At 36.0% G+C, this 26,309-nt stretch overlaps 1 protein-coding gene and 1 long non-coding RNA gene across 3 annotated transcripts in view; one reads left to right on the top strand and one right to left on the bottom strand.

The window, feature by feature from the left end:
* The window catches only part of LOC126816031 (uncharacterized), a 31,252-nt gene extending 23,595 nt beyond the window's left edge, over positions 1–7,657 (top strand). The window contains exons 3-4 of the long non-coding RNA XR_007678184.2: positions 4,779–4,839; positions 6,802–7,657. This is a non-coding gene — a long non-coding RNA (uncharacterized LOC126816031). The remainder of the gene's footprint in view (positions 1–4,778; positions 4,840–6,801) is intronic.
* Positions 7,658–8,598: 941 nt separating this feature from the next.
* Positions 8,599–26,309, bottom strand: part of LOC126816024 (glucose transporter type 1) — a 47,114-nt gene continuing 29,403 nt past the window's right edge. For both annotated transcript variants that reach the window (XM_050542158.1, XM_050542159.2), the window contains exons 10-13: positions 20,873–21,085; positions 16,856–16,931; positions 15,671–15,798; positions 8,599–13,976 (exon numbers count right to left, since the gene is read on the bottom strand). In XM_050542158.1, coding sequence (XP_050398115.1) covers positions 13,770–13,976; positions 15,671–15,798; positions 16,856–16,931; positions 20,873–21,085 — 624 coding nt within the window. In that variant the 3' untranslated portion in view covers positions 8,599–13,769. The remainder of the gene's footprint in view (positions 13,977–15,670; positions 15,799–16,855; positions 16,932–20,872; positions 21,086–26,309) is intronic.

Genomic DNA, 26,309 nt, shown 5'->3' with positions numbered 1-26,309 from the left:
TTACGTATGACAGCCGATAAGTACCGTGTCGCTCCTTCTTGCCCTCGCGGCAACGAGGTGCGAAGCCAAGAAGCCGCGACAAATAGTCCTAATCTGGCTCCTTCTTGTCTTCGCATCGCTACGATTAACAGCGCAAAGTCAAGAAGGCAAGAAATAACCAGTGCGAAGCCCAAAAGTCGAGTTACTTCTTAGCTTCGCCTTGTTCATTTCTTGCCTGCTTTGCATCGCACTGTTAACTCATGGCGAGGCGAAGCTGCGAAGGAGCGAGATGTCTTGCCGTCTTGCATTCGTTTCACTATAAGTCTATAACCGGACAATTTGATTAAAACACTGATCCTATTTCGTTTCATTTTACATAGTTCAAATTTATCTTTACTTGTCTTTACTAGACTAGGATCTGGAAGAGTTGTTATATAACCCACGTTATGTATGATTGAGGGATTAGCCAATGAAGCGGTCTGTTACGGCAAGTTTATTAGCGTGAGGTGCACGGAACTGTGGGCAACCCACTAAAAACATCGCAGATTGGTTAATCAAATGTCTGACGTAATAGGATCAAAAGCCGCTCGTATGACCTCTGACGCGACCTTCCAATACAACCGATTAGATCTTCATGTAGTGTAGGCCATCTAAAGTATAAAAAACCGAAACGAAATATAGATCCGAGTAGTTCAAATTTATCTTTACTTGTCTTTACTAGACTAGGATCTGGAAGAGTTGTTATATAACCCACGTTATGTATGATGTGAGGGATTAGCCAATGAAGCGATCTGTTACGGCAAGTTTATTAGCGTGAGGTGCACGGAACTGTGGGCAACCCACTAAAAACATCGCTGATTGGTTAATCAAATGTCTGACGTAAGAGGATCAAAAGCCGCTCGTATGACCTCTGACGCGACCTTCCAATACAACCGATTAGATCTTCATGTAGTGTAGGCCATCTAAAGTATAAAAAAACAGAAACGAAATATAGATCCGAGACGTGACCAAGACCAGTCTGAGTTGTCAGTATCCGTAAGGTGAAGTGGAGTATCACTTCTCGGCCTCTTTTTTCGTCTTTCTAACTTTTCCCCTTTGGTTGCTAATCTACCCCCCCCCCCTCGCCCCAAACACACACACACACATACACACCTCTACCCGTCACCACCACCCCCCCTTTTCGATCCACGCCCAGCTCTCTCTTCCACCAATTCTGTATTGTAATAGCAGTGGTGGGTGTCACACGCGAGACAGACTATAATTACCCTTTCTGCAGCACATTAAAAAACTTTTTAAAAAAAACAAAAAAACCTTATAATCGACATAGCATATATAGTTCACATTACATTCAGAGTGTGTAACATTATATCAAAGAACTTTTATCATACAAAACAGAATTATTTGCTGTAACATTAACCTCAATTGCTATATCGGATGTTTCACGATATTGCGAAAAAGAAAGCAAGTAGGTAATATAAAGAAATTTTCTGTAACATGGACTAGTTTTCTAAAATTCTTTTTTAAGAAAAATATTTCTGAAGATTATTGGTGAGAGTAAAACAAACTGCATTTAATGCAACTTGTTTCATTTATAAACAGGAAAAGGGGAGACGGGAATACTTAGAACCAAATATTTTCTGTGCGTTATTAATAATACTGTACTGGTGGAATTGGTAAACAGTTAAACAGCAGGGTACAAAAACGGTCTTACAGAATAAGACATTGTTGTTCCATACATAATTAAGATAAATGTTGATAATGATATCCTGTTAGCGAAACTGTAAATATGTAACCAAAAGAAATCCAAGAAATTGAGCGTTGAAATTGAACACATTAAAAACAGGGAATACAACGTAATGTTTCAAACAACAATTCCTGATCAAATGTCAGCTGCCTGATTTTTAATCTAAAATAAGATCGAATCTGTTCAATAATTAAAAGCACAATTTAGGTAAGACTAATTGATTTTGCAATTTAATGCCAATTTAATCATGCTTTGCATCATATTGACAAAAAAAACAATTAGTCGTTACAATGGTTCGATGATCCAGAAACGCAAACTTTCGCCTTGAGCTAAAACAACAAGGACAGAAAATTGAAGGCTCGCATTCATATTGAATTACATTGTTTATAGAGGTATTACCCATTGTTTACTGCTAAATAGATATTTTCATTAAATGTTTTCTTATACTTATTATTTCTTTCATTAAAATTGATTGGCCATATAGACTTTACAGCTGTTACTTATTATAAGGAAACATACGCATCACTGCAGTGCCGGTGCCAGACTGTTCTGCGTACTAGGCAATTACACGCACCACCCTCATCCCATCATGAACCATGAGTAAGACGTTGGCTCGCTAACCCGGAAGTCCCGTGTTCGATCCCTGTATTGACTGAGAAAGTACATAGGGATTTCCCGACGTGCCCCTCCCACCTTGTTAAGATGTAGGGTGGAGGGAAAGGCACGTAACAACGTATAGTCGTTCGAAAGGGCCCCACATTGGCATGCCCGTAAAAGAACGCTTGGCAGTTGGAATTCGATATAAGAGAAGGTCCTTGTGCCGCTGTGCAGGCAAAATTTCCCTCATAGAATCACTGTATGGCGTATGCCCGTCTTCATTAGCCCAGAACAGTATAGGACTCTAAACCCCATTTCATTTTCTACCCTCTCAAAAATGCCGGTTTGTAGAAGGAATGAAAAGCACAAAACTTAGAAATGTTAAATTAATTTTAAAATGCAAGAATAAGTAACATATCAATCTTTGATTATTTTTCTCCAATGTATTAAATATAAAACTACGACCATCAAAATGTATAAAATGTAAAATATAAAACTGCGATCATCATGCAGAATATAAAACAGCGACCATCAATTGTTAGTATTGTGCCCTTCTGAGGTGCGGCAACCTAGTTTGCATAAGCAATCATTATTTTAACTTTGTTTAAAGTAAATTTTGTCTCAGCATAAACTTAGCTAACTAGCTAGTAGTTATGCTACAGAAAGGTTATTTATGGTATAGCTTACTTGCTCACAAATCACGATATCGTGAATAAGGCAGGGTAATTTCAAGCTTTCTGAAACATCTGTTTTGTTTACTGGCCACTGCCTATACGTTAAGTGGTCATTTTGCTTAGTTCATATAAGGCACACTTATATTTACAGCTTGCTGGACATTCAATCATTATTCCCCCAGACTAGCGTTTAACACTTATGTTGTAGCACTGCTAGCTGATATACCTAATATGGAGCTTCATAAACAATGGCTATCCCGGTGACTGACTCATATCGTGGCAGAGTTCAGAAACTAGATTTACATAATAAAATCTTACATTGCAGACTTTCATTCTATTACTTATTAACTGTCCAGTCTGGTGGGTTTCCCCCGGGTCTTCCGGTTTCCTCCCACTGCTAAAGACCCCTACGCGCAAGCGAATCTTTGAAATAAAATCAAACCATATGTTAGTCCCGAAATGACCTAGTTTGTGTCGAGTGGACGTTAACCCCCCTCTCTCTCTCTCCCTCTCTCTCTCTCTCTCTCTATCTCTCTCTCTCTCTCTCTATTACTTGTTAAAGGACAATATTGGTGTCAGTCATTATCACATATTATCACATATAACTCGTGTTTTCCTTTTGCGTTCGTCACTTCCGATTGTTGAAACCTTTATTACGCATCTATCGTATTGTATTTGGAACGCGTTTAACCAGTTCTATCACATGTGATAATGACTGGCACCAATATTGTCCTTTAACTGACTGAATCGTCCATCATCTACCATAATATTTTCAGCGGTGTCTTTTTGATCGTGAACACACAGGCATTTATCCAATCATTTCGCTCATGACAGTTTAGCGTCGTGATCGTTAATAGTTAAATCTATTAAACCAATATCCCAAAACTTACGAGTTCTGTTTTCTTTATTGCTCTAAAATCATTTTTATAAGACCGTGTATTGTGTGTCGTCACCGTCGGTTGATCGGTGCATCAACAATTGGCTTGTGAACGCGATAGAAGCTACAGTTTTTGACGTATTCTTGTCATGTGGGGACAAACTCTACCGATATTCAGAGTTCCGCGACATTTCGTTCCGGAATAATCACACCTTTTCCGAAAACCTTAGGAAAGCGATAGAGGCTACGGTTTTTGACGGATGTCACGAGGAGAAGAACTCTATCGATATGAATCAGTGGAATCAGAAATAATGAACCCTGTTCATTTTCAGCAATCTAAGACTTTCTATTCCAGATATATATTGTGTACAGAAAAGCATGTCACACAATAGAGATTAGATTTGCTCAACATCCAAGTTTTCCTTTTGGATAAGCTGCGTGGGCGTATCTGTTAAATCTCATATTGTATTTTAATTATCGCCTTGTCGAATTCGTTTAGCGTGTATTAATTTTGTGTTTCACGTTTTACACACAAATGATGCTAATTTTAAGCATTTTCAGAATTCGGGCACACAAAGACCGGGCCTCGAGTTCACAAAGCATTCCCAGTCTTCAGTTAAGAATTTACTCAAAATTGTTCGCCTTTATTTTTACGAAAATATAGTCTTTTATAAATTTTTTGTTGTTTTAATATATCAAATAGGCCAATAAGAAACTATCTGAAAAGTCTTGTGTTTCTGGATCAAAGATATTTCTCATAAACAGTAATTGAAAGTTGAGTAAATTCTTAACTTAAGTCTGAGAATGCTTTGTGAACTCGGCGCGGGTCTATACTATGTACTCAAATTTTTGCAGTTGGTTTGATTTTCATATATACAATTTAAATAGATTATTCTTTTAATTTCAGATATGGAGTCTAAGTCTAACGGTCCTGTTCAAAATCTTTTGAGGAATTTAAAAGCTCAAAGGTAGGTAACAATGAGATTTCGTAAAATAACTCCATGCCTGACATGTACAAGCCGTTAAAGTTTTATTTAGATAAATACCCCGGTGAAAGCGTAATCGATTGCTAACAGTTAAAGTTTATTAGCGTAACGAATGTAAATAACACAATATACAAGCAGAGCTTATAGTGGAACAAAACATACCGCTATGTCATTTAAGAAAATTGACAACCACAACTCCCACACGAGTAGGAAACATTCAATTAATTTGATCGGTGTGATATATTGGTCCAGTGAAAGCCCGATGCAGCGAATTCGTCTCTCTAAATAAGAAATATGTAAATCAACGACGCAAATGAAAAGCCTTCAGTATTTTGCCTATTGTGTTCTACCATAAGAATGAAGGGTGAACTTTTTTCGTATTAATCAGTTGCTAATTGACATAGTGTCTGGAGATTGAAGTTTCCCCAAGAGATTTCTCCGGATCACCACTGGTCAATGACTACAGCCATCTCGAATTTATATATTGGCTTATCAACTCAATCGTTTGCTGAATAAACGACGCTTTGAATATGTAACTTATCAAAGTAACTGTAAATAAATTAATGTTTGTTGTAGTTATGACCTAGTTCAATTAGTATTGTTCTCTTATTTTTGAAGATCAAATAAGATTAACGACATGGTTTATTGTGACTACGCGTGTTAATTATAGGTTTTGCCGGTTTCTTTTATTTGTATCACTACACCCCCAAAAGTACCCAGTGTCCTACAGCTCTGATTGGGAGGCATAGGGAAAATAAACTTATATAAAATATCATGATCATCAAATTTATAGGTCTTCATTTAACGATACTTAAAGATACATTATGCAAATGTAAGATTTAGATAAAGTGCTGACCGTTCTTGCTATAATACTTCAACAATAGATAAGGCAAAATGAATATTGAAAATTCATTCAAATTACTTTAGCCTGAGCGAAGATATTAGCCTTTGAACGTTTGAAGCATAACCTCGTTTCACCATTTTTAGATTAAATCATTAAATGACTGAACCATTCTAATCTACTTGAAATCGGACCTATTTGATGGCATCGAAGCGTGATTATGGTCTTGTCATGTTAATAAATGTTCAATTAATAATTTATACCACATTTACGGCATAAAGACAGGCCTGCAATTGGTAGATTTAGCTCTTGCATAATGTATGTTTAAATGTTCCCAACAGCTTTAATGAAGCCTGAACTGGGTCGATCAGTTAAAAAAAAAGCATTATATTAGTTGTAATTGAATCATATTTTTTTTATGTATTGGCTTAATCTAAGCTAGCTTGACATGGGGTGCATCTAAGTGATCATATGAGTTCCACTTGGCGGGATGAAAGAAATAATAACCGCGCTATGTGGGTAAAATATGAGATCTTGGGATGCAGTGTTATTTTCGGAATAATGAAATAATCAAGCTATATAAGTACTTCCTTGCACCTACGTGTTACATGGTTTAAACCCAAACGAATTCTTTACATTTTAAATATTTGCATCTTCACTGCCCAGGCATGACCCCCACAAGAGAAGAGGGTTAATTAAGTCAGCAAATAAAGCGCGGAAATAAAATAGCTGCTTTTTCCTGTCTTTAACTCAAATATATTTAGGTGCTTGATAGTGCATACTGAACTAGGACACAAGCGATTTGAGAATCCCGATCGTGAACCAGGTGTGGAAACTCACCAGTTGGGTTTATTTACAAAAGTATCATAGCAATTCGGATTGTGTTTTAAGAATCCTTTGCCTACCACTAAGCGACTTTATTGACAGAAAATATTTAGGGCGGCTCTCGCAGGCGTAAATGACACGGTTTCTGTCCGAAATGAAAACAATATGGAGGTTTGGTAATCCATGGAATGTACCACGACCATTTTGGCAGGTCGCCGTATAACTGTAAAGTTTTCTGTTCTATGTATAATTTTGAAATAATTTTAATGTCATTTCAGACAGCAGAAATCAAGACAGTTGGGTAATGATGACTTAGTCAAGTTAGAAACGCCGACGAAACGAAGAACAGAAAAAGAATCTGGATTTTATAGTAACTGGTGAGAAGATGACCAAACGACCAATGTATTTCCATCTACATTACATTGAATCAAACCGTTTATCATCAACTTATTTGTCATATTATTCATTTTATGTCCATCAGACTTGACATATACAGTTCATTATTTCGAACTCTGTTAACTCGAAAACCTGAGACATGCCGAATTAATTTAAAATCGCACAGATGTGAATGGATGGTACTATTTTAAATGTGATGAATACGGATATAAAGGAATTTGTAACTTCTTTATGATTTCCAGCAAATCCTCCCTTTCATCATGTTAAAACGCTCTTTAATTTGTTTAGATGAAAATATGAGAATACCCTTGTATATTGCCTTATTAGGTTTAATGTTTTGTATAATTGCTGATTATAGCGTATTAAGAATATCCACATAGCATTCCATTAAGCTAAATCGTTTATGAGCGGTATAAAATGCCTCCTTTGAAATAGAACTACACAATTTTATTGATAAGTGAACAATAATATTGGTCGTTAAAATATAACTTATCCCACTTCGTCTCTCAAAAGCTAGGTTTTTTTTAAATTGTATTGCCATCACATTCTTTTAGACTTTAAATGTTTTATTAAATTATATTGTTACTTTTCTATTAAGTCCTACTTAGATATCAAAATTATTTCTTTAGGACTTTCTTTTTTCACGGTTTTTAGTTGAAATTTGGTTGTCATACATTACAGTATCCAGATGGAAAAAAAGGTTAATAAATTGAAAAAAAATATTACATATTGAAACTAGATAAAATGTCCTGTTTTGTTATTATATCAATACTGTTACCAATCACAGGATGACTTAAAGTTCGGAGTTGGGTGGAGGGGTGGGGTGGTATGTATATATAACGTTACAAGAATAAATTCTTTTACCAGATTTAACGAAGGTATATGGGAATGGTAAAGATGTGTGCATGACGGTTGTAAGGATTGAGGCAAACAATGAAATGAAATGAAGCTTAAATTCCTATTATTCTGCACAAACCGGGTTTATGTGCAATGCAGTTTATCATTAGAAAAATTTGCCCTGACAGCGGCGCTACGGCCTACTCTAATTTCGGTTTCCAACTGTCTAGACAATGTTTCTTAAGGTATACCCTCCATTCTGCACCACTGGCAAGGGGAATAGACGCTGGAAAATACCAATGAACCTTCTAGGACAGAACCGTGATCGAACCCCAGAACTCATGGTCAGTGAGCCAGAACTATGTCCACTGATACACCGTGGCTCCCGTTAAAGAACGAAAATTACCTGAAACATGAAGTCTTGGGCTAGCTTGTTTAAAACAAATAAATCCACGTGCGTTTTTGTATTGAATTGTGCTGATATATATGCCCATAAATATTATATTTGGTATCAATATAGCTATCTGCATCTCAGGGACCCATGCACCAAATTGCACCAATCTGTTTATGGGCGCTATGTTGTTGTCAGCAGCAGACGATAGATATTGACCTTAAATGAATTACCTGGGCGTGTCAAAAAGATCATATTATCTTGTCTCAAAGGGTTTACTGATCACCTACACATAACATTAAAAATAAAACAGTACCCGCCAACCATACCCATTATAGAATTATAGCAATTAAAGTTCCTTGGTTCGCCATCAGTGGATAAGAAAAGAAATACATTACGTATTAAAACCGGAAACCGTGGGTTGTAAAATTAAAGGAAGAAACAAAACAGCTTCACATTATCTTTTTATATCAAAATAATTTTATCATATTTTCCTGACAACAACAAATTAGCGAAATTGTTCATATTACAACAGACACTGTAAAGTCAGAAATGGTTCAATACAAGTTTATTTACGGCTGCTTAACAATGCAGCTTCTTCGTACAATTATCTTGCTTGTTCATGTCTGGTCAAACATGCATTATGCAAGAGCTAAATCTGCCTATTGCAGCTCTTTCTTTAGGCCTGAAATGTTATCTAAATTATTAATTAGACATTAATTAACTTATCTAGACCATAATCAACTCTCGATGCCATCGATAGCCTGCGATATTCACTGGATTAGGATCCGATTTGCTGCTCAACTTTCATTCATGATCAAATCATGAAATCGATCATCGAACCGACTATAGTAATGATGATTGATGCTAGGCCGAAAATCCAATCGCTAAATTCTCGGTTCAAAGTGGATCAATTTCACTGAAAGTTTTAGAAATTCCCTTTACATTATCTAGTTTTTAACTATTATAGTGAGAACTTCCAGCTCTTTATCTAATCTCCCATAATGTATTTAAGCTACATGGATTGATACTAGTTGCGCTGGTCAAATTGCACAGCAAATACGCTTAGATATGAATAAGCAATTTGTCTGACGCTTGGTCTGGAGGACATCGTTTCCTTGTTCGAACTTTATTTTACAAGATGACTGACCGGTGTCATTTCTGCATTAAAGCTTTTTTGAAATCGTGTATACAAGATTGCAATGTAATTACACTTCTCTCTTGGTCCACAAAACAGGTAATACGTCATACGCACGATCACAAATTACACCGCCTAAATTTAGAAAGAGTATGTAGCACACAAGATTATAAACTTTATAATTGTAACAAGTCTACCGTAGAATTAATTATTAATTGACGTATTTTGATAATTGTTGAAAACTATATCAGAACTAATTATTAAAAAACAGAAGTCAAAGATATTTTTTTTTACAAATAATCAACTGAGATCAATATCAATCACATAGTATTGTAATTAAGACAAACAAGCATATAGTTTTTTTCTCAACTTAAAATTCTATTTATATATATATAGCACGGACAACATTCGTAAAAAACACAAAAAAAAAATCAATTGATAATCGATCATGCAATATCTCCATTGTGTCATCGCCATTATTGTTTCATATAAAGTGACTGTTTCACAATTTCTGACGCAAAAGTTATCACACTAGCCCTTATTTAGTTATTTTTCTTGCAACCAAGTTAATTTGGCAAATTAATTATTCGTGCAACATTTAACCAATTATATTCTTAAAGCGCCATATTTTGTCGGCTTCATTGTCCAGGACTATTATATTCAACTTACCAATCGCCAGTTAAAATATTGGTTGATGAATACAAGTGTTAAATTAATGGCGTTTGGTTTATCCGTGGAGTTGGAAGATGTTATTCTATGCAGAAATATGACAAATAAAGGGAAAGCATCACACGCACCACAAAGATTACGCAATAGATGAAGCCAAGTGGTAAGGAATTTCCAGGAACAATTTCCGATTCTTGTCATGCATTCCGGGAGTATAAAAAAAACTTCTGCTGTGTTTCAGATTCTTCTGATTTGTAAACAGGCCCAAGACCCAAGACTCAACCACAATAAAGCTATCATTTATTATAATTACAGAAAAAAAGATTATATTTGAAAAAATTAAAAAGTAAAATAACACTTGTATAACTTATTTTATCGGCATTTAGCAATTTAACATATTAACACAAGGTACAAGCACTTTAATAATCAAAATGTACGTAATCATATCATTTGATTCTACATAGGATAAACAATAAACTGAAGGTGAATCTATTAGACCATATAACCTATGATGTAATAAATACCTTTCAATACGCACAAACATTTTTTTCTCATGCTAATTATTTTATATAGCGATCTGAAATACTCCACGAGACCAGTGGCATATATCTCAGAAATACATGCGTGGGATATGTGGGTCTAATGAGAGAGAGAGAAATGGGGTTTAACGTCCACTCGACTAACATATGGTTTAATTTTATTTACATAATTCGCTTGCGCGTAGGGTCTTTAGCAGTGGGAGGAAATCGGAGGACCCGGAGAAAACCCTCGAGGTTGGACAGGCGACCCTACTCCTTGCCACGTACAACCGGGGATTCGAAACCACGCCAGTCGACTCAATGACAGACTTTATGATATAGCGCGCGCACGCTAACCATTCAGCCCCGTGGGTCTAATGTAATACTACGGTCCTTACGACCATATTGTATCTTTAACTAATTATTTGGTTCACACTTTCTATAGTCAAATCACACGTACATAATGAATTAAAAACAGTGATATTTTGGTAAAATGCTTACCATTGTCAAAATATCCCATCAATGTGTTTGGTAGACCAAATAAGGTAATGCTCTGTGTGTATATTTGACGATGGAAGAAGCCTAACTGTGTGTGTGAATATTTGACGATGGAAGCTTAACCGTTTGCGTATATTTGACGATGGAAGCGTGAACAAAAGTCAACAAAAAATCAACAACAATGTAGGTATATTGGTAAACCATATGGTCAAGGGATATAACAAGTGAAGAGCACCGAGGAAGAACTATCTAAGTTACTTTTTCAACGAACACCAGTTAATGACGCCATCTGGTAGCAAATTGTATAAGCTTCCTGTGGAACAATCAATTTCAGGTAAAAAACGATCAGAGTCACATCGAACCAAGGCCCTTCTGAAATGGCCTCCCGGACAAATACAAGTCCATCGTATTTTTTTTACCTTAATTTGGCTGAAAAGTGGAAGTCAGTTGTTGTACTGGTAATTATGATTTGTATTAAACATCATTTTGAAGTTGTAATTAAACCCACTCGTTGTTCTGTTCGCGCCAGGCTTTCTCGTCCAAAAGTCTGTTTGCCTTTCATGCGAAAAGACAAAGATAGGTTGCCAGGCAACGAAACATACGCCCACATACGTCCGGGCAGTCAACAAGAGTTGTCGCATATTTTTACTTTTTTCGGTAATGAAGCATTTATAATACATTAAAATCTGATTAAGAGTAACAACTCATTAAGTAATTATCAGAAAACCATTAGAATTTGTTTGGTTTTTATAAAGTTCTGCCCCATGCTAACGTTTAGCATACGAAACTTTTAACATCATGGATTTATTTAGCTGTTCATCAATATACTTAATTGTTCGTCTCAAGACCTTAAACTCTGTATATCAATCTGAAGTCAATCGGATGATAACTTTAGCCTCTAGAGCGTCACAAGATTTTTCAAAATGATCAAGGGCTATAATTTTGGCACTAATTATCCGAAATCGTTGAAAACCAATATGATTCTCCATGTCATAGCCTCAAACACTGTGTATAAATTTAAAGTCAATCGGATATTAAATTTAGCCTCTAGAGCGTCCACAAGATTTTTCAAAATGATCAAGGACCATAACTCTGGCAGTAATTATCGGAAATCGCTGAAAATCAATAGGATTCTTCGTCTCATGACCTTAAACACTGTGTATTAATTTAAAGTCAATCGGATATTAACTTTAGCCTCTAGAGCGGCAACAAGATTTTTCAAAGTGATCAAGGGCCATAACTCTGGCAGTAATTATCGGAACGCTGTAAATCAATAGGCTTCTTCGTCTCATGACCTTAAACGCCGTGTATAAATTTAAAAGTCAATCGGATATTAACTTTGACCTCTAGAGCGTCCCCAAGATTTTTTGAAGTGATCAAGGGCCCTAACTCTGGCAGTAATTATCGAAAATCGCTGAAAATTACTAGGCTTCTTCGTCTCATGACCTTAAACACTGTGTATAAATTTAAAGTCAATCGGATATTAACTTTAGCCTATAGAGCGTCTACAAGCAATTGTGGACGGACGGACGGACGGGGGCGACAACAATATACGACCACATTTTAATGTGGGCGTATAAAAATGTGACTTAGATCGTTTTTCCCCTGGACTCTTAAAGTGTAAACCATTTTTAAAAAAACCAACAGGAACTGGTCATACAAATAAATGACCATAGCTATTATTTCCTTTAAAATAAAATGTACTGAGAACAGACTTTGGAACATTAGATTATATAGTTAAAACGTTATATTTAGTCTGTTGTTATGTCGTATTCATTGTGATTGCTCATCGCGGTTTTATCCACCGATTTCGTCTGCAAAACAATGCGATAAATTTGATTTAATAACGCACAATAGACTACATATACTATAGTTCCATAGTAGACCCGACCCTGGGGTCTCCTAAGAATTAAGTTGATTTGATTCAATGTTACTGTCTATAAACCCAGTGATACATAACACATAATAGGTCTATATTACTACAATATACGATGTTTAAATAAGGAATTATGATATTCTTAAACAAGAATAATAATCTAATAAAAGATATAATGATATCTATAAATCATTCATTTTAATACACATGTAAGAATGGTACCAGGGTGTCAAAGGTCCTGAAAGTATGGAAATGGTTTGAGGGTGTGACTTGTCTCGAAGAGTGGACAAAAGTGGGGGTTTCAGATGGTCTGACAGGTATAAGTAGGAGTTCCCTGTTTACGTAGTTCACATCTCTCCCGGAACATCAATGGTGTCTTTAACCTTCGACGACTTCCCAGGTGAAGCAGTTAGTAAGTTTTTACGCGAATTACTGCAGGAACATTTAACGGGAAAATGGCATTTTTTTTTTAGTTTATTGCAAAAAGTAAGAGGTCCGGAAAAGTAGGGCCATTTGACACCCTGTGTTAGTGTAATGTACATATAAATTTCATACCTTGGAGTGATCATTTCTCCAAAAATATATTTAAACAAATATTGGATGAGAAACGAATAACTGTCACAAACCGTTAATCTTTATATTCGTCGGTCTACACGTAATATTATAATTTGTATTTAATGTACATTTACTTGTGTGGAAATACAGCTTCGTGATATTCGAGTCTCTGCACATTTCTTTGTCGCCATGTTTACATTTCAATTTTGATTAAATAACAAACTGTAATATCGTCAAAACGTTGAATTGTTTGGTGTATATCAATATTACCTATATACTTGCATACTTGTTTAACTGAATAACCATGGAAGACCATTTGTACTCGTTGAACCACAGCGACAATTGCAAATTCTGTAATCACAAAGTTGCTCTTAAGGGTTTTCGTTTCTCTTGTACGACACCAAATAATTCTCTCTTCGAGCATTCTTGTCTTCTCGGATATTTCCGCCGCCTCGTAAAGTCGACGATATTTCTTCGAATGTTTTATTTTTGGTCTCGGGTAGGTAGAGATAAATAAAGATGAAGAAGACTAACAAGAATCCAGTAAACGGGATGAATGAAAAGTTCCCCAGACCCGTCTAAAAATACATAGAAAAAAAATATGTATAATACAGTAAATCAAATCACTTGAGAGCATCGGAGTTAACGTCCACTGGGGCCTTTCGGCATTATCAATAGTACATTTTTATTTCCATACTTCACTTGTGTGTACAGATTCTTTTGAGCAGTGTAAAGAAATCGGAGAGCCCGTTGAAAATGCACAGTGTTTAACAGGGTGTCTTACTTCTTGTCACGCGCAAGCATGGATTCGATTCTTCTCGTGCACAGACCTTCTGATCTAATACGTACATTAACCGAAAACTCAATTCCCCCATAACACATTAACAAACATAAGAAAACTATAACTTAAAACATAAATAGCGTTCTAAAGTGCGTTCTAAATAAGTAAGACAGCTTTTGTATCTTAATGTCTTTTTTTATATCTAAAGTCACTTGATAAGATTTATTTGCCTTTTTTCGTCTTTCTCAATATATTTATTTAAAAAGTAAGACGTCAACTAGTAAGAAAGCATATATTTCTAGAGGAACACTTCCATTTAGATATATGATGTACAATATCCAATTACAGCAATCTATATTTCAGTTCTATATTAGTAGCCTATTATAGAACGTAGTTACTTGGTTAAGAAAAAATATTTTGCTCATACTATAACAGAGCATCTCTGAATTGCGTCATGGTAATAAAAACTGCGTGTTTTATTCCAAACTAATGCGTTAAGGGATACTTAGATTTAGATACATGATCGGGTTCCATGGTCACTGGGTGAGGAAGACATTCGGTCGCTAATCTTAAGGTCCCCGCTTCGCTCCGGGTGTTGGTCGAGAATATTCCTCGGGATTTTCTGGCGTGTTTTCCCTTGTCAGAGATGCATGACGGACGAACTGGTTCAGATGGAGTGAAACACCGAGGTCCCGTGTGCACTTTGGCGTGTACGTAAAAGAACCCATGAGAGTTCGCCAAAATCGACCAACGACAGCAAACTATTTCTTATTGAACAATCTTAGGCATAGATTTTGTTACTCTTATTAAAGCGCTTTACATTATGAATCTTTCTATGGCTATAGATAAGGGGTGTTGGATGGTCGAAATGGTCTAAAGCGTGCATTTAAGATCATAAGGTCTGTTATTAAGTCAAGAGGCATGGTTTCGATCCCAAGCTTGTGCGTGATATGTTTAGGGTCACCTACGCATCCTTGGGGAGGTTTCTCTGGACCCCCCGGTTTCCTTCTACTGTTAAAGCCCCCCTACGCGCAAACGAATTATTGTAATAATAAAATTGTACCATATTGTTATTCACGAAGAACCCCACTGCTCTATCTCTCTCGCGGCTTTAGATAATAATACCCCAGGACAATAACCCAATATGAATGTCAATGGAATATTCATTTTACTAGCAGTTATTTATCAGTAACAAAGAATTTTCAACTGAACGTAATTTAATTTTTCAGTTACATCGGATATATTAAGCATGGATTGCATGAGCAAATTTAGACAATCTGCGAAGCCATCGCTGGGAAATAAACGTTATAACTTCAATTTACGAGTCGTACAATTTATAGTGATTGCAAAGAGTTTAACAACGCTCCTTGGCCTCACCATATTCTATGGTCATGGTTTGATTTCCGATAACTAAGTATTGGTTAATTTTTATTTGATAATGATGAACTGTAATGAAATACATTTTCTTCTAACTAGGTTAGAATTTATTACCTTCATGTGGGGAAAAGCATAACCAACACCAAAATTGGCGACCCAGTTGACTAAAACAGAGACTGAGATAGCAGCTGATCTTGGGCCTTGTGAAAATAGTTCAGCTACAATCAGCCACGGTATTGAACCTACAAAATACAAACAAAGAATTATATATGAGATACAAAATTCTGAATGATAGTAATGTCCATCACAGATGATACTACAGCTGAAACAACAATCTAATATAAAGAAATGTTGTTTAAAGTCTTACTTTTTTTGACCAACCTGGTTATGAGCTTGTACTGTGTGGGAAATTTGACCCCCAAAGCCGCACAATGGCCTACTCTAATTTCAATTTTCAATTACCAAGGCATCTATGTCGTGCTGCTGCAGTGACCTTAAACGCATCTACACAACTGACAAGGGGAAACAGGCTGTAAAATCCTGAGTAATTTTCTCGGTCAGTGACCCAGTGTGATGGAACAAGCTCTAATTACACATTTGCTTCGGGAGAGTAACTGGATGCCTAAGAAAGCAAAGAAATGGATTAAGACTAGTAATTATTTCCATTTCCTGATGGACGGATGTAGTGGGAATTATAAATAGACAATTTTTCCGTTAGTTTTTTGCTCCCATTTTCCTGCATTTACAATTGCATAGCAGTTTGGGGTAATACTGGTGATATTGTGGAGGAATAGGGAGTGTAAAGTGTCTTTGTGTAGAACAGTCATTGCGTAGGAGGTGATATTTTGACCCCAGTCAATATCAAATCCTCCTAGCAAAATATCTAAACGGTCAACCCCGTACAAAACTATAACGATGGGAGTGCCAAATGCGGCCCCCTATGCGCCTAAAAAGATACAGTCTGTGATGTTACAGTCATTTGACATTGAAGTCGATGGTCAAATAAATGGCTAGTCTGAGTCAAAAGATTTCCGACTTTCGCTACTCTAAAAAGAGTAACCTCCCTTTCAAAATTACAACCCGGGGCATAAATGGAACGATGGCGATAGCATATACAGTCGGATAGTAAAAGGGTGAGATTCATTTTAAATATTTGCCACCATACATCAGGAATTGGGTTTTGCGATTCAATATCGCAAAAGCTGGTACTAACGCAGTATTAGTTTATATGATTGAACTTTCTCTTCATGCAGTGCACAATAAATGGCATTATACAAAAGAGTAATAAACATAATCTACCTGGTCCTAAAGCAAAGAATAGGACGTAAACAAGAGATGCTACAATTGTTACTATATTAAACCATGGTACCAAGTGCTGAAAAACAAAATGTCATAAAAACCGGTCAATTTTATCTATATCACTATATAATGACATATGACATGACATACACTTATATTAAAAGAGCAACATTTAACATAATCGAGCTTGTTCTTTTTTTTAAATATAAATTGGCTAGACCACTTTCATTCAGTTCAAAGAAAGTAATGCATTGATCTGATCTGTTATTGGATTAGTGATGTGGAGCTACGGTGGCTAAGTGAGTAAGACGCTTTCTCGCTAGCCTGGAGGTCGCGGGTTAGATCGCGGCGTGGTTTCATCTTGTCAGTGGTGCAGGGCGGAGGGCCTGACAAGGACAGTTGTCTAGTGGTTCGGATGGTACGAAAAAACAGAGGTCCCGTGTACACATTGGCGTGCACGTTAAAGATCCCTTGGCAGTTGGAATTCGATATAACAGTAAGACATAGCGCCGCTGTCCGGGCAAAATTATCCTCATAGCACACTGTATTGCAGATGCCCGTCTTCATTAGCCTAGTGGGGGGTTGGATGGCCGAATGGTTAGCACGTGCGTGCGCTGTATCACAAGGCCTGTTATTGGGTCAACTGGCGTGGTTTCGAATCCCCGGTTGTACGTTTTTGGGGTTTTTTTTATAAACAATATTTTTATTCAGGATGTTTGAATGGGATTGGGGAACAGGCTTAGACTATGTAAAACCCCTCTCCCTAGATAATATACATACATAGTATTAAAAAGGAACAAAATGGGTGTACATACACAGTTAAAATGACAAACACATACATATATGAGTGTAAATACATATATAATGAGACGGATGGGAATGTACACTATATACTGTAGGCTACATTGTTAAGTAGATTTAAAATTAATATTGTAAATTAAACAACCAGTAAGCAAGATTAAAATCTGTTTGACATATCGATAAAATTGTGGACCTGGTTAAAAATATTATTGTTTATATCGATACAGTGGGTTGAGGACCCGAACAGGAGACAGTTAATGTTTTTGAGATCGTATTGTAGTTTGTCTATGGTTTCCTTTCGTGCATTTGAATATACAGAGCATTGCAAGAGGTAGTGATCAGGGTCTTCAAAAATGTGACCACAGAGGCATGCGGGGCTGTCAGCAACATGTCTGAGGTATTTGTGGCCCTGTAGGTCAGAACATCGGAGTCTAAGTTTACTATGAATTATCTGGAGTTTCCGCTGACCGTTATAATAAAAAGATGGAATTTTTATATCTGATTTGGAGAGATGATCGGAGAATATTTTAAGAGTTCTTGAGTTTCTTACAGGGGGGCTGAGTTTATTCCACTCTCTTATGCTGGATGGGATAAATGATTTAGAAAATATTTCTGTACGACATCGAATTTCTTTTATTTTATCTGCGTTTCGAAATGAATATGTATTTGTTGGTTCCAGATTTATGAGATTCTTAAGGTAAGGAGGTGTAAGGTTATTTATAATTTTGTAGAGTAATTTTACTTTGTGTCGACTTGAGTGGAAGAACGTGACAAGAGGTTGTACGTGACAAGGGGTAGGGTTGCCTGTCCAACCCCGTGGGTTTTCTCCTGGTCCTCCGGTTTCCTCCCACTGCTAGTCCCGAAATGACCTAGTCTGGGTCGAGTGGACGTTAAACCCCATTTCTCTCTTTCTCTCTCTCATTACCCCAGTTGGAGCAGAATAGTACGACGTTAAACCCCATTTCATTTCATTTCGATTAGTGATGGAGAAAATGAATTGGGGGTTAACGATCTAATTTTGTGTACAAAGACGTGGACATACGCAATGCAGTATGTTACCAGGGAAATTATGCCCAACAGAAGCATTTCTACAGACTCTTCGTCGAATCCCAACTGTCAATGGTTCTTTTACGTGCACGGCATTTAATACACGGTTGAACGCCGGTTTTGAGTCCCATCCGAACGACAAGTGGTTATACCTTGTCGTGACCCCACAGTTCTAAAAAAATGACAAGGAGAAAAACAATTGCTTCGAAATATTAAACAGAAGCAGAAGTCAGTTTGTGTACTAATATTGGGTTAATAATATTGGGTTAATTTGTGGCTTACTGGTAAATGTAAAATTTTCAGCGAAGACTGACTCAATCTCACTTAATAAAATCGACAATTTTACGTTTGAAGTAAACCAAAGGGATCCATTCATTTTAAATATGATTTCGAACAAGTTTGATCAGCTCTATCTGCGTCATTGGCAAAAATTTAAGCACTGCGATATTTTACAGTGTAAATGGGGATAACAAGTAAAGTTTACTAGCGCTATTATTATTGTTTTATTGTTTGTGCCTATATTACTACGCCTAAACATATTGAGTCATAATAAACCTTAAGCAATAGAACTATATCGTACCTCACGGGTGAAAAACACACTTACAATATAGCCATGGTAGCCTCAAGATTATTTTACCCTAATAAATATCTTGTTTTACTAGTATAATAATAATTCCACAGCAACTTGATTTGAGATAGAATGTTTACGATGTGGAGACAGAATTGTATACAGAAATCGGAGATTTGAAAACCATAGTTCAGCCATCAATATGACCGTCATTTCTTTCCGAGTTAAAATCATTTAAAACAACATATTGCTGAAATAGCGTTGACGGTCACATCGTCTACATATTATCTCAACCGTTATCAACAACAAGGTAAGTTCAAATGTTTACCATTAGATAGAGTAAGCCATTCGACATTTGAAAATATTCTACATATCCAAAACATGTAATGATCTGATGAGAGGATCTTAAACTACCGTGTAAAATTCTAGGTTCGTCTAGTTCTTTTGAAATAACAACAAAGGTACCGGCTACTAAAGGGTGGCGCCATACGATCACACATCTGCTTATCCAAAAGCAAAACTTGGATGTTGACCAAATTTAATAAAGATCTATGGTCCTCCGAAAAATCTAATCGCTATTATGTTCACAAGCGTTTTTGGACAAATAACAAATGTTTGCAACTGATGACTTTAGATTGCTGAATGCTTTTATAGAAAAGAGGGGTAAGTCTGCAACGGAAGATCACAGAACATCGATAGGATTCGTCCCCTCACCACTCCAACTCTTAAAATCAAATTATAAAAAAGAAAACTGTAGCCTATCGCGTCAACAGTGTCTTCGAGGAGCGGTGAAAATCGATAGATTTCGTCGTCTCATCACCCTAACTCTTCAAACCAAATTTTAAAAAAATCTTCAAAAACTTTATCCTCTAATGCCCTTTACAAGAAATCATGATTTCAGGACAGAAACTCCAAAACGTACGATAAGAAAAAGCTGATAACCGGTTGTGTTTGTATGTGTGTGTGTGTGTTGTTTTTTTTTTGGGGGGGGGGGGGGAATTAGCATGTTGTTATACATCAACGTGCTAATGAGGTAATCTTGAGATGTTGGTAGCAAAAGAATTCACTAGCTTCCGATGCAATGGTTGATGTTCTTCATATTTGAAACGAAATGTACACTGAAATTGGAAGAAGGCACTAAACTTTAGTACTTTGATTCTATTTGCTTTGTTCCAATCTGATTAACATACAGATCTATATTTCGTTTCGTTTTTTTTATACTTTCGATGGCCTACACTATATGAAGATCTGACCAGTTGTACTGGAAGGTCGAGTCAGGGGTCGTACGAGCAGCTTTTGACCCTATGACGTCAGATATTGACGTTTTTAGAGGTTTAGCCACAGTTCCGTACAGAGCACGCCAAGTAGTTACCGTAACAGATGGTTTCATTGGCTAATCCCTCACGCTATCCAGAACGCATGTTATATAACAACTCTTCCAGATCCTAGTCACAGTGTAGTACAGACAAATAAAACGAAATTTTGAACTATAAAAAACGAAACGAAATAGGATCTGTGTTTTAATCAGATTGCTTTCATCGGACAGGTGTTGTGTCACAACAATTTAGATTAGTACTAAACCAAGCCAAATATTGACGTACCTTTAAAGTTAATGTGAGCGTTATTAAAATGGAGAAAACAAACATTCCACCCAGACCTGCAAGATGTAACGTACGTCTACCAACTTTATCCATTAACGGTATGGTCACTATGGTCATTACCACCATAACAGCACCAACTCCACTAGTGGCATGCACAGCAGTGTCACTGTCCAAACCAGCGTCTTTAAAAAATGATGAGGAATAGTAAAAAATCTGAAATTATACAATATATTAACATTATACTCTAGGCCAGTGATTCTCAAACAGTGTGCCGCGAGATCTTCCTAAGTGTGCCGCGAAATTTGGAACGGTACACTAAGAAAATGCGAAAAACCAGTGATCCCAATGAGTATTCACCGGTGTCGACTGATAAGTTCATAGCTGTGTTTTCTTTATTTAATTAAGAGTCATTATATGTGTCTATTACTAGTCTCTGTCTACGGTTGTATGCCGTTTGACTTACCATGTTTTATCTTGAAAAAATTCAAATATTTTTCATATATATTTAGCCAGGTGTGCCAGTAGTTTTTCGTGTGTTCCAAGATGTGCCGTTGGCAAAAAAGGTTGACAACCACTGCTCTAGTCCCAGGCCAATAAAACATTTTTAACTGATTAATAATTAAGCAAATTTCTAACTCGGTCACTGTCCAAAATAAAATAGATTCAAGATGTTACAATACAAAAGAGTGATACATTTATTTTTAACCGAATATTTCGACCCAACAGCAATCGATTGAAATATGAGTAAAACACGAATTATAAAGGCGTTCTAACCGTTCACTTCCAGATAACATCTATCTGCATATCCATAAATCAAGTCTTATGTGTTCTTATATTTTATTTTTTTATCAAATGTTTACATTGGGAGCCTCTCGGCCAGAATATCCTGGGTTCGAATCCCGGCATGGGTCGGGAAAAGCTTTGGGATTCTGTCAGGGTGGCGTCAGGGTGGTCGGGGATTTTGGGATGGAAAACGTTTGAGAACCACAGATCGGTGCAATATGCTAATAATATACAATGTTACTCTATATCTAAATATCATTCAATGATGAAACAAGATGCAATTAGGAAATGAAACACCCCACAAAGATATCTCAAAAGCATTTAGTATTCATGTAATGTATCTAGTCCACTTCTGTAGGGGTCACTGTGGCTCGCTGGCTACATGTCTAGCGCAGGTTTACTAACCAAGAGAATCCCGGGTTGGATTAAGTTCGAGACGAAAAACCCGAGGTTCTGGTATACTAACAGCTGGAATTCAACACACTACCTGGTTTATATAATATTCGGCTTCACACATTTCATTTCCACTTACCTAGGCGAGTTATATAAAACAGACTATAATTATTCACACACGCGAGGTAAGTAAGTAAATATATTGCATGGAGATATAACGTGTCCATGACTTACATGTGTATACAATAGCGTCCGCTTGCAGAATGAAGTAATATCGCAGATACTTCCATTATATAAAACCTGACTTAATTACATATATTCAAGTCAATTAGAATTTCGAGTGCTTTGAATTTAATATTAATGTCGGAGTGATCTGCAAAGTCTATACAATTATCTATTTTATCAAGCTTCGGTGAACAGAATGCCGATAATTTATTTTAAATCAGTGTGTAACAGCCCGAATTAAATTACAACGACCGGAAAACTAAAAATAGTTGCCTGTTATGTAAACGCCTGTTATATAAAAATGATAACATAATCGATTTATTTTGTATATCAAATTTACCTCGACATCTGGCATCTACACCACCAATAGTTGACGATGTAATCTTTGGTAGTAATTTGGGTTTAACATATTGGTATACATATCTTTATTTAAATAATTCACTTGGGGTCTTAAGCTATGAGTCTAAAAAGGAGATTCACGAGGTTACGCAGGTGGTCCTACTATGGGAAATGTAACGAAATAAAATGGGGTTTAACGTCCTACTGTTCTGCTACGATCGAACCTTACTATGAACAGGCAGGAATAACAGTGGGTTTATCGTGGAATTAGGAATTACCGCGGAATTACTATTCACACTATCAATACAGAAAGGCCCTTCAGCAGACGCCCTATCACTTTCAACATGTACCCACGCCAATCAACGATGTAGTGACACACTGACAGTTTACCTATAATATGGTTAGGGTTACTAGGCAACATATTATATATACGTTACATTTATTTTAATGTCATGCCCAATGCTTATAAATTGGTGGGTTCGTTTTCAAGAATTTAATCAAAGGGATCCTTTTAATTTTCCCATTTTTTAAAAGATGTACTTATTATTTTGTTGTCAAGTAATCGTGTATTGTTTGGCTGATAGCTACTTTTCAAACGAGAATAAGACCGAAGGTCAAAAAAAATAATTATCACTTCTAAATGTGGGCAAATAAGGGTAAAAAAATATCATTTATATTTTAATTAGAAGATTAGAACAAAAAATAAAAATCATATTATTTCCTGACTTTGGAGATCAAAGTAAAATAGAATTACAAACTTGTATACTCATTGTTCACGTTTATTCTGATTAATAAAACTGATGTTTCATAATATCGCACATTCAACTAGCATTTCCATTTTTGGGGACTAACGTATGGTATGTTATTATTTCAGCGGGTTGAAACCGGAAAACGGAGATAAAACCTATATAAAATAGAATCATAAGCTCGACAACTGAACCCATGATGGAACTAACGTAAAAGACGATTCACGTCTTTCGCATCGGTTGGAATTAAAAATTTATAATAAAAGATGCGTTTTAGAACTGATTTTATGAAGGCGAGAGAAACAGATTCCAGGCGATAAAAATAAAACTTTGTGCGATGTAACGAACTAAGGTTATTGTGGTTTAAAAAGATGGAAGTTTTGTACTGTCTAGCGGTTTTATTCACGCTACCGATATTTCATATTATTAGTGGCGGTGGGAATAGGGCTTTATGCTTTAGAATATTTATATATTGGATATGGTTTTGAATCACTATTTTTCATTTTCAATTTAAATAAGTTCTCGGTGCGCTCAGTATTTGGGTACGAAGACACTGACTGTTACATGTACTAAACATACCCCTGAAGATGATATTCTATACCTATCTGTATATACGCAAGTTTGTTTATTTATCAGCTGAAATGGGTTAACATAATATGTACATTGAAGTATATATTTTCTTCTTTTAAAATGTAATTGAATTTTCCTATGTCAACGCGATTCAATTTCACATTGTATTCCAGGATTATACATTTGACTAAAGGAGCTACACCGTTAATATTTGGGACCTAGAAATTTACACAAATGGGTCGCAACGCACATAATAATGTAATATTAAAGATACATTATGGGAGATATTTATAGAGAGTTGGCCATTCTTGCTATAACAGTTCAAAAGTAGATGATGAAAGAAGAATATATTGAAAAATTCAGTCAAATTACTTTATTCTGAACATAGTTATCATCGTTGTAATATTTGCCTAGAAATGGTAGCGAAATGTGTCTGCACCTTCGCCGAACGTTTGATTGATAGGCGTTAACTCCACCTACATATCTCGATTATCAAGTAAAGTTTTCAATGGCATACGGAAACGCTTTACAGCGGCCTCGCTAAGTACACTCTATCATTTAGCCTCGATCTAACTGACGTATTTTCATCAGGTTACCCCTTATCTGATTTAATCAATTAGTGAAATCCTATTTAAATCCGAGCTGTAGCCGAGCCATCCGTGGGTCTACAGAGTTGATTTTGGTCTTGTTGTTTAAATAAAGATCTAATTTATAATTTCTATAACATCTGAAGCCTAAATTAAGACTTGCAATAATCAGATTTAGCTCTTGGATAATGCATGTTTAATGTATATAAACTAATTTACATTCAATAATGTCTGTTTTGCTGTAATTTCTAATTAGTTATGGCAATCTCTAGCGTCTGGCTATTCCAGTCTACACCGATAGTATTTATTGCGCATGCCCTCCAGATAAGAATATGGCATCACCGTTTGACATAATATGTGGAATATGTCTAGCCTCGTTCCTCGAGTCCCTTGTTACAAATGGCGCTGAAACGCAGAATGGTACACAATTCGTGTACCAATGGTAAAATGTTTATTCTGTCTCAAATATTGGATATCAGAAGTCCTTTTTTTCCCGGTAAGATCAAAAAATCAATGCTGATTGAAACTGACAAATAATTCGTGTTTTCAATGTTGAAGACTTTGGATGATATTGGGTTAGAGACTTAGCTACTTTAATGTTTTAAAGCTAAAAGATATCAATTGGTACTTTGAATGTACATTAACTCGTGGTCATGGCTACAACGTCAATATCATCATACATGATCGTTGCTAATGACATCTTTAGTCTTTAAAATTAAATAAAAGAATTGCCTGAGTTTGTGTACAATATTCGCCTGCATAAACTCTATCAATATTATGCTTATTCATGGTACTAGACTAACAATCTTTGTCGGATTTCTTTTATAACTCCACAAGAGACTAAACAGTAAATAACAAATTTCTCAAGCGTGAAAACAAACATTGCCTATATTTCTTTGATAAAGAAACTGTCATACTGATATAAGTTTTAGAACCTATAAGTAGAAGAGGCTATGACATATCACGCGACTGTCTTTATAATATGACCCAATTTATATGCTATAATAAATAAGTTGACATGATACTAAGTAAACCGTACTGTAAACATTAAGGGGGTTTGGTTATGCGACTATTTCTAAAGGGATTGTTTACTATAAAGCAAGGGTTTTTCTTATAACGTTTTGATACTTTTAAAGGGGATAACCTCATTTTCTTTTCGACTATCGTCTAAGAGTAACTTCAAATGTGCATCCATTGAGTTTGTGTCGGTATTTGTCCGGCATCGACAGTCAAGTGTCATATGTGTGTCAGCCAACTCAACTGTCCACGAGGTAACAGGGCAGTGAAAACGAAATGTAGTGAATGACAATGGGAATTTTTTTTATCAACTTTGAGTTCTTATCTATATGATATTCTGAGGGGAATCATATATCACATGGGATTTTAACATTATTGACCAACTTTGTTGCAATTTTCTATTAGAAAACTAACAAACACAATATTCTCATTCAATTGGTCTCTACGTGTAGTTGTGGGTGTATACGATGTTTTTTTCATTTAATAATTTTGATTTGTAAGTAGTGTTCCGCGGATCCCAGTCAGTTGCTTCCTTGGTATACTTTACTAGTATTTCTCCTTTTGGTAGAGCTAGCTAACTTTATATGAGTGTATCTTTGTATATATATTATTATATAATTTTAGTTAAAGTAGTAATTGACCAATGTCCAAATTCATGTCTCACTAATCTTGCAAGTCTTTTAACAGTTTGGGTTTCTACTTATTGTAACGATATATATTACGTAATTATACTTAACACGCGTTCTTGCTATGTTCATATCTTTTTCTGTATTTAAA

This window comes from Patella vulgata, chromosome 3 (genome assembly GCF_932274485.2).
Source record: "Patella vulgata chromosome 3, xgPatVulg1.2, whole genome shotgun sequence".
In the NCBI taxonomy this organism is placed as follows: domain Eukaryota; kingdom Metazoa; phylum Mollusca; class Gastropoda; family Patellidae; genus Patella; species Patella vulgata.
The sequence above is the reverse complement of the archived record's forward strand: the minus strand, read 5'-3'. Positions and strand labels throughout refer to the sequence as shown.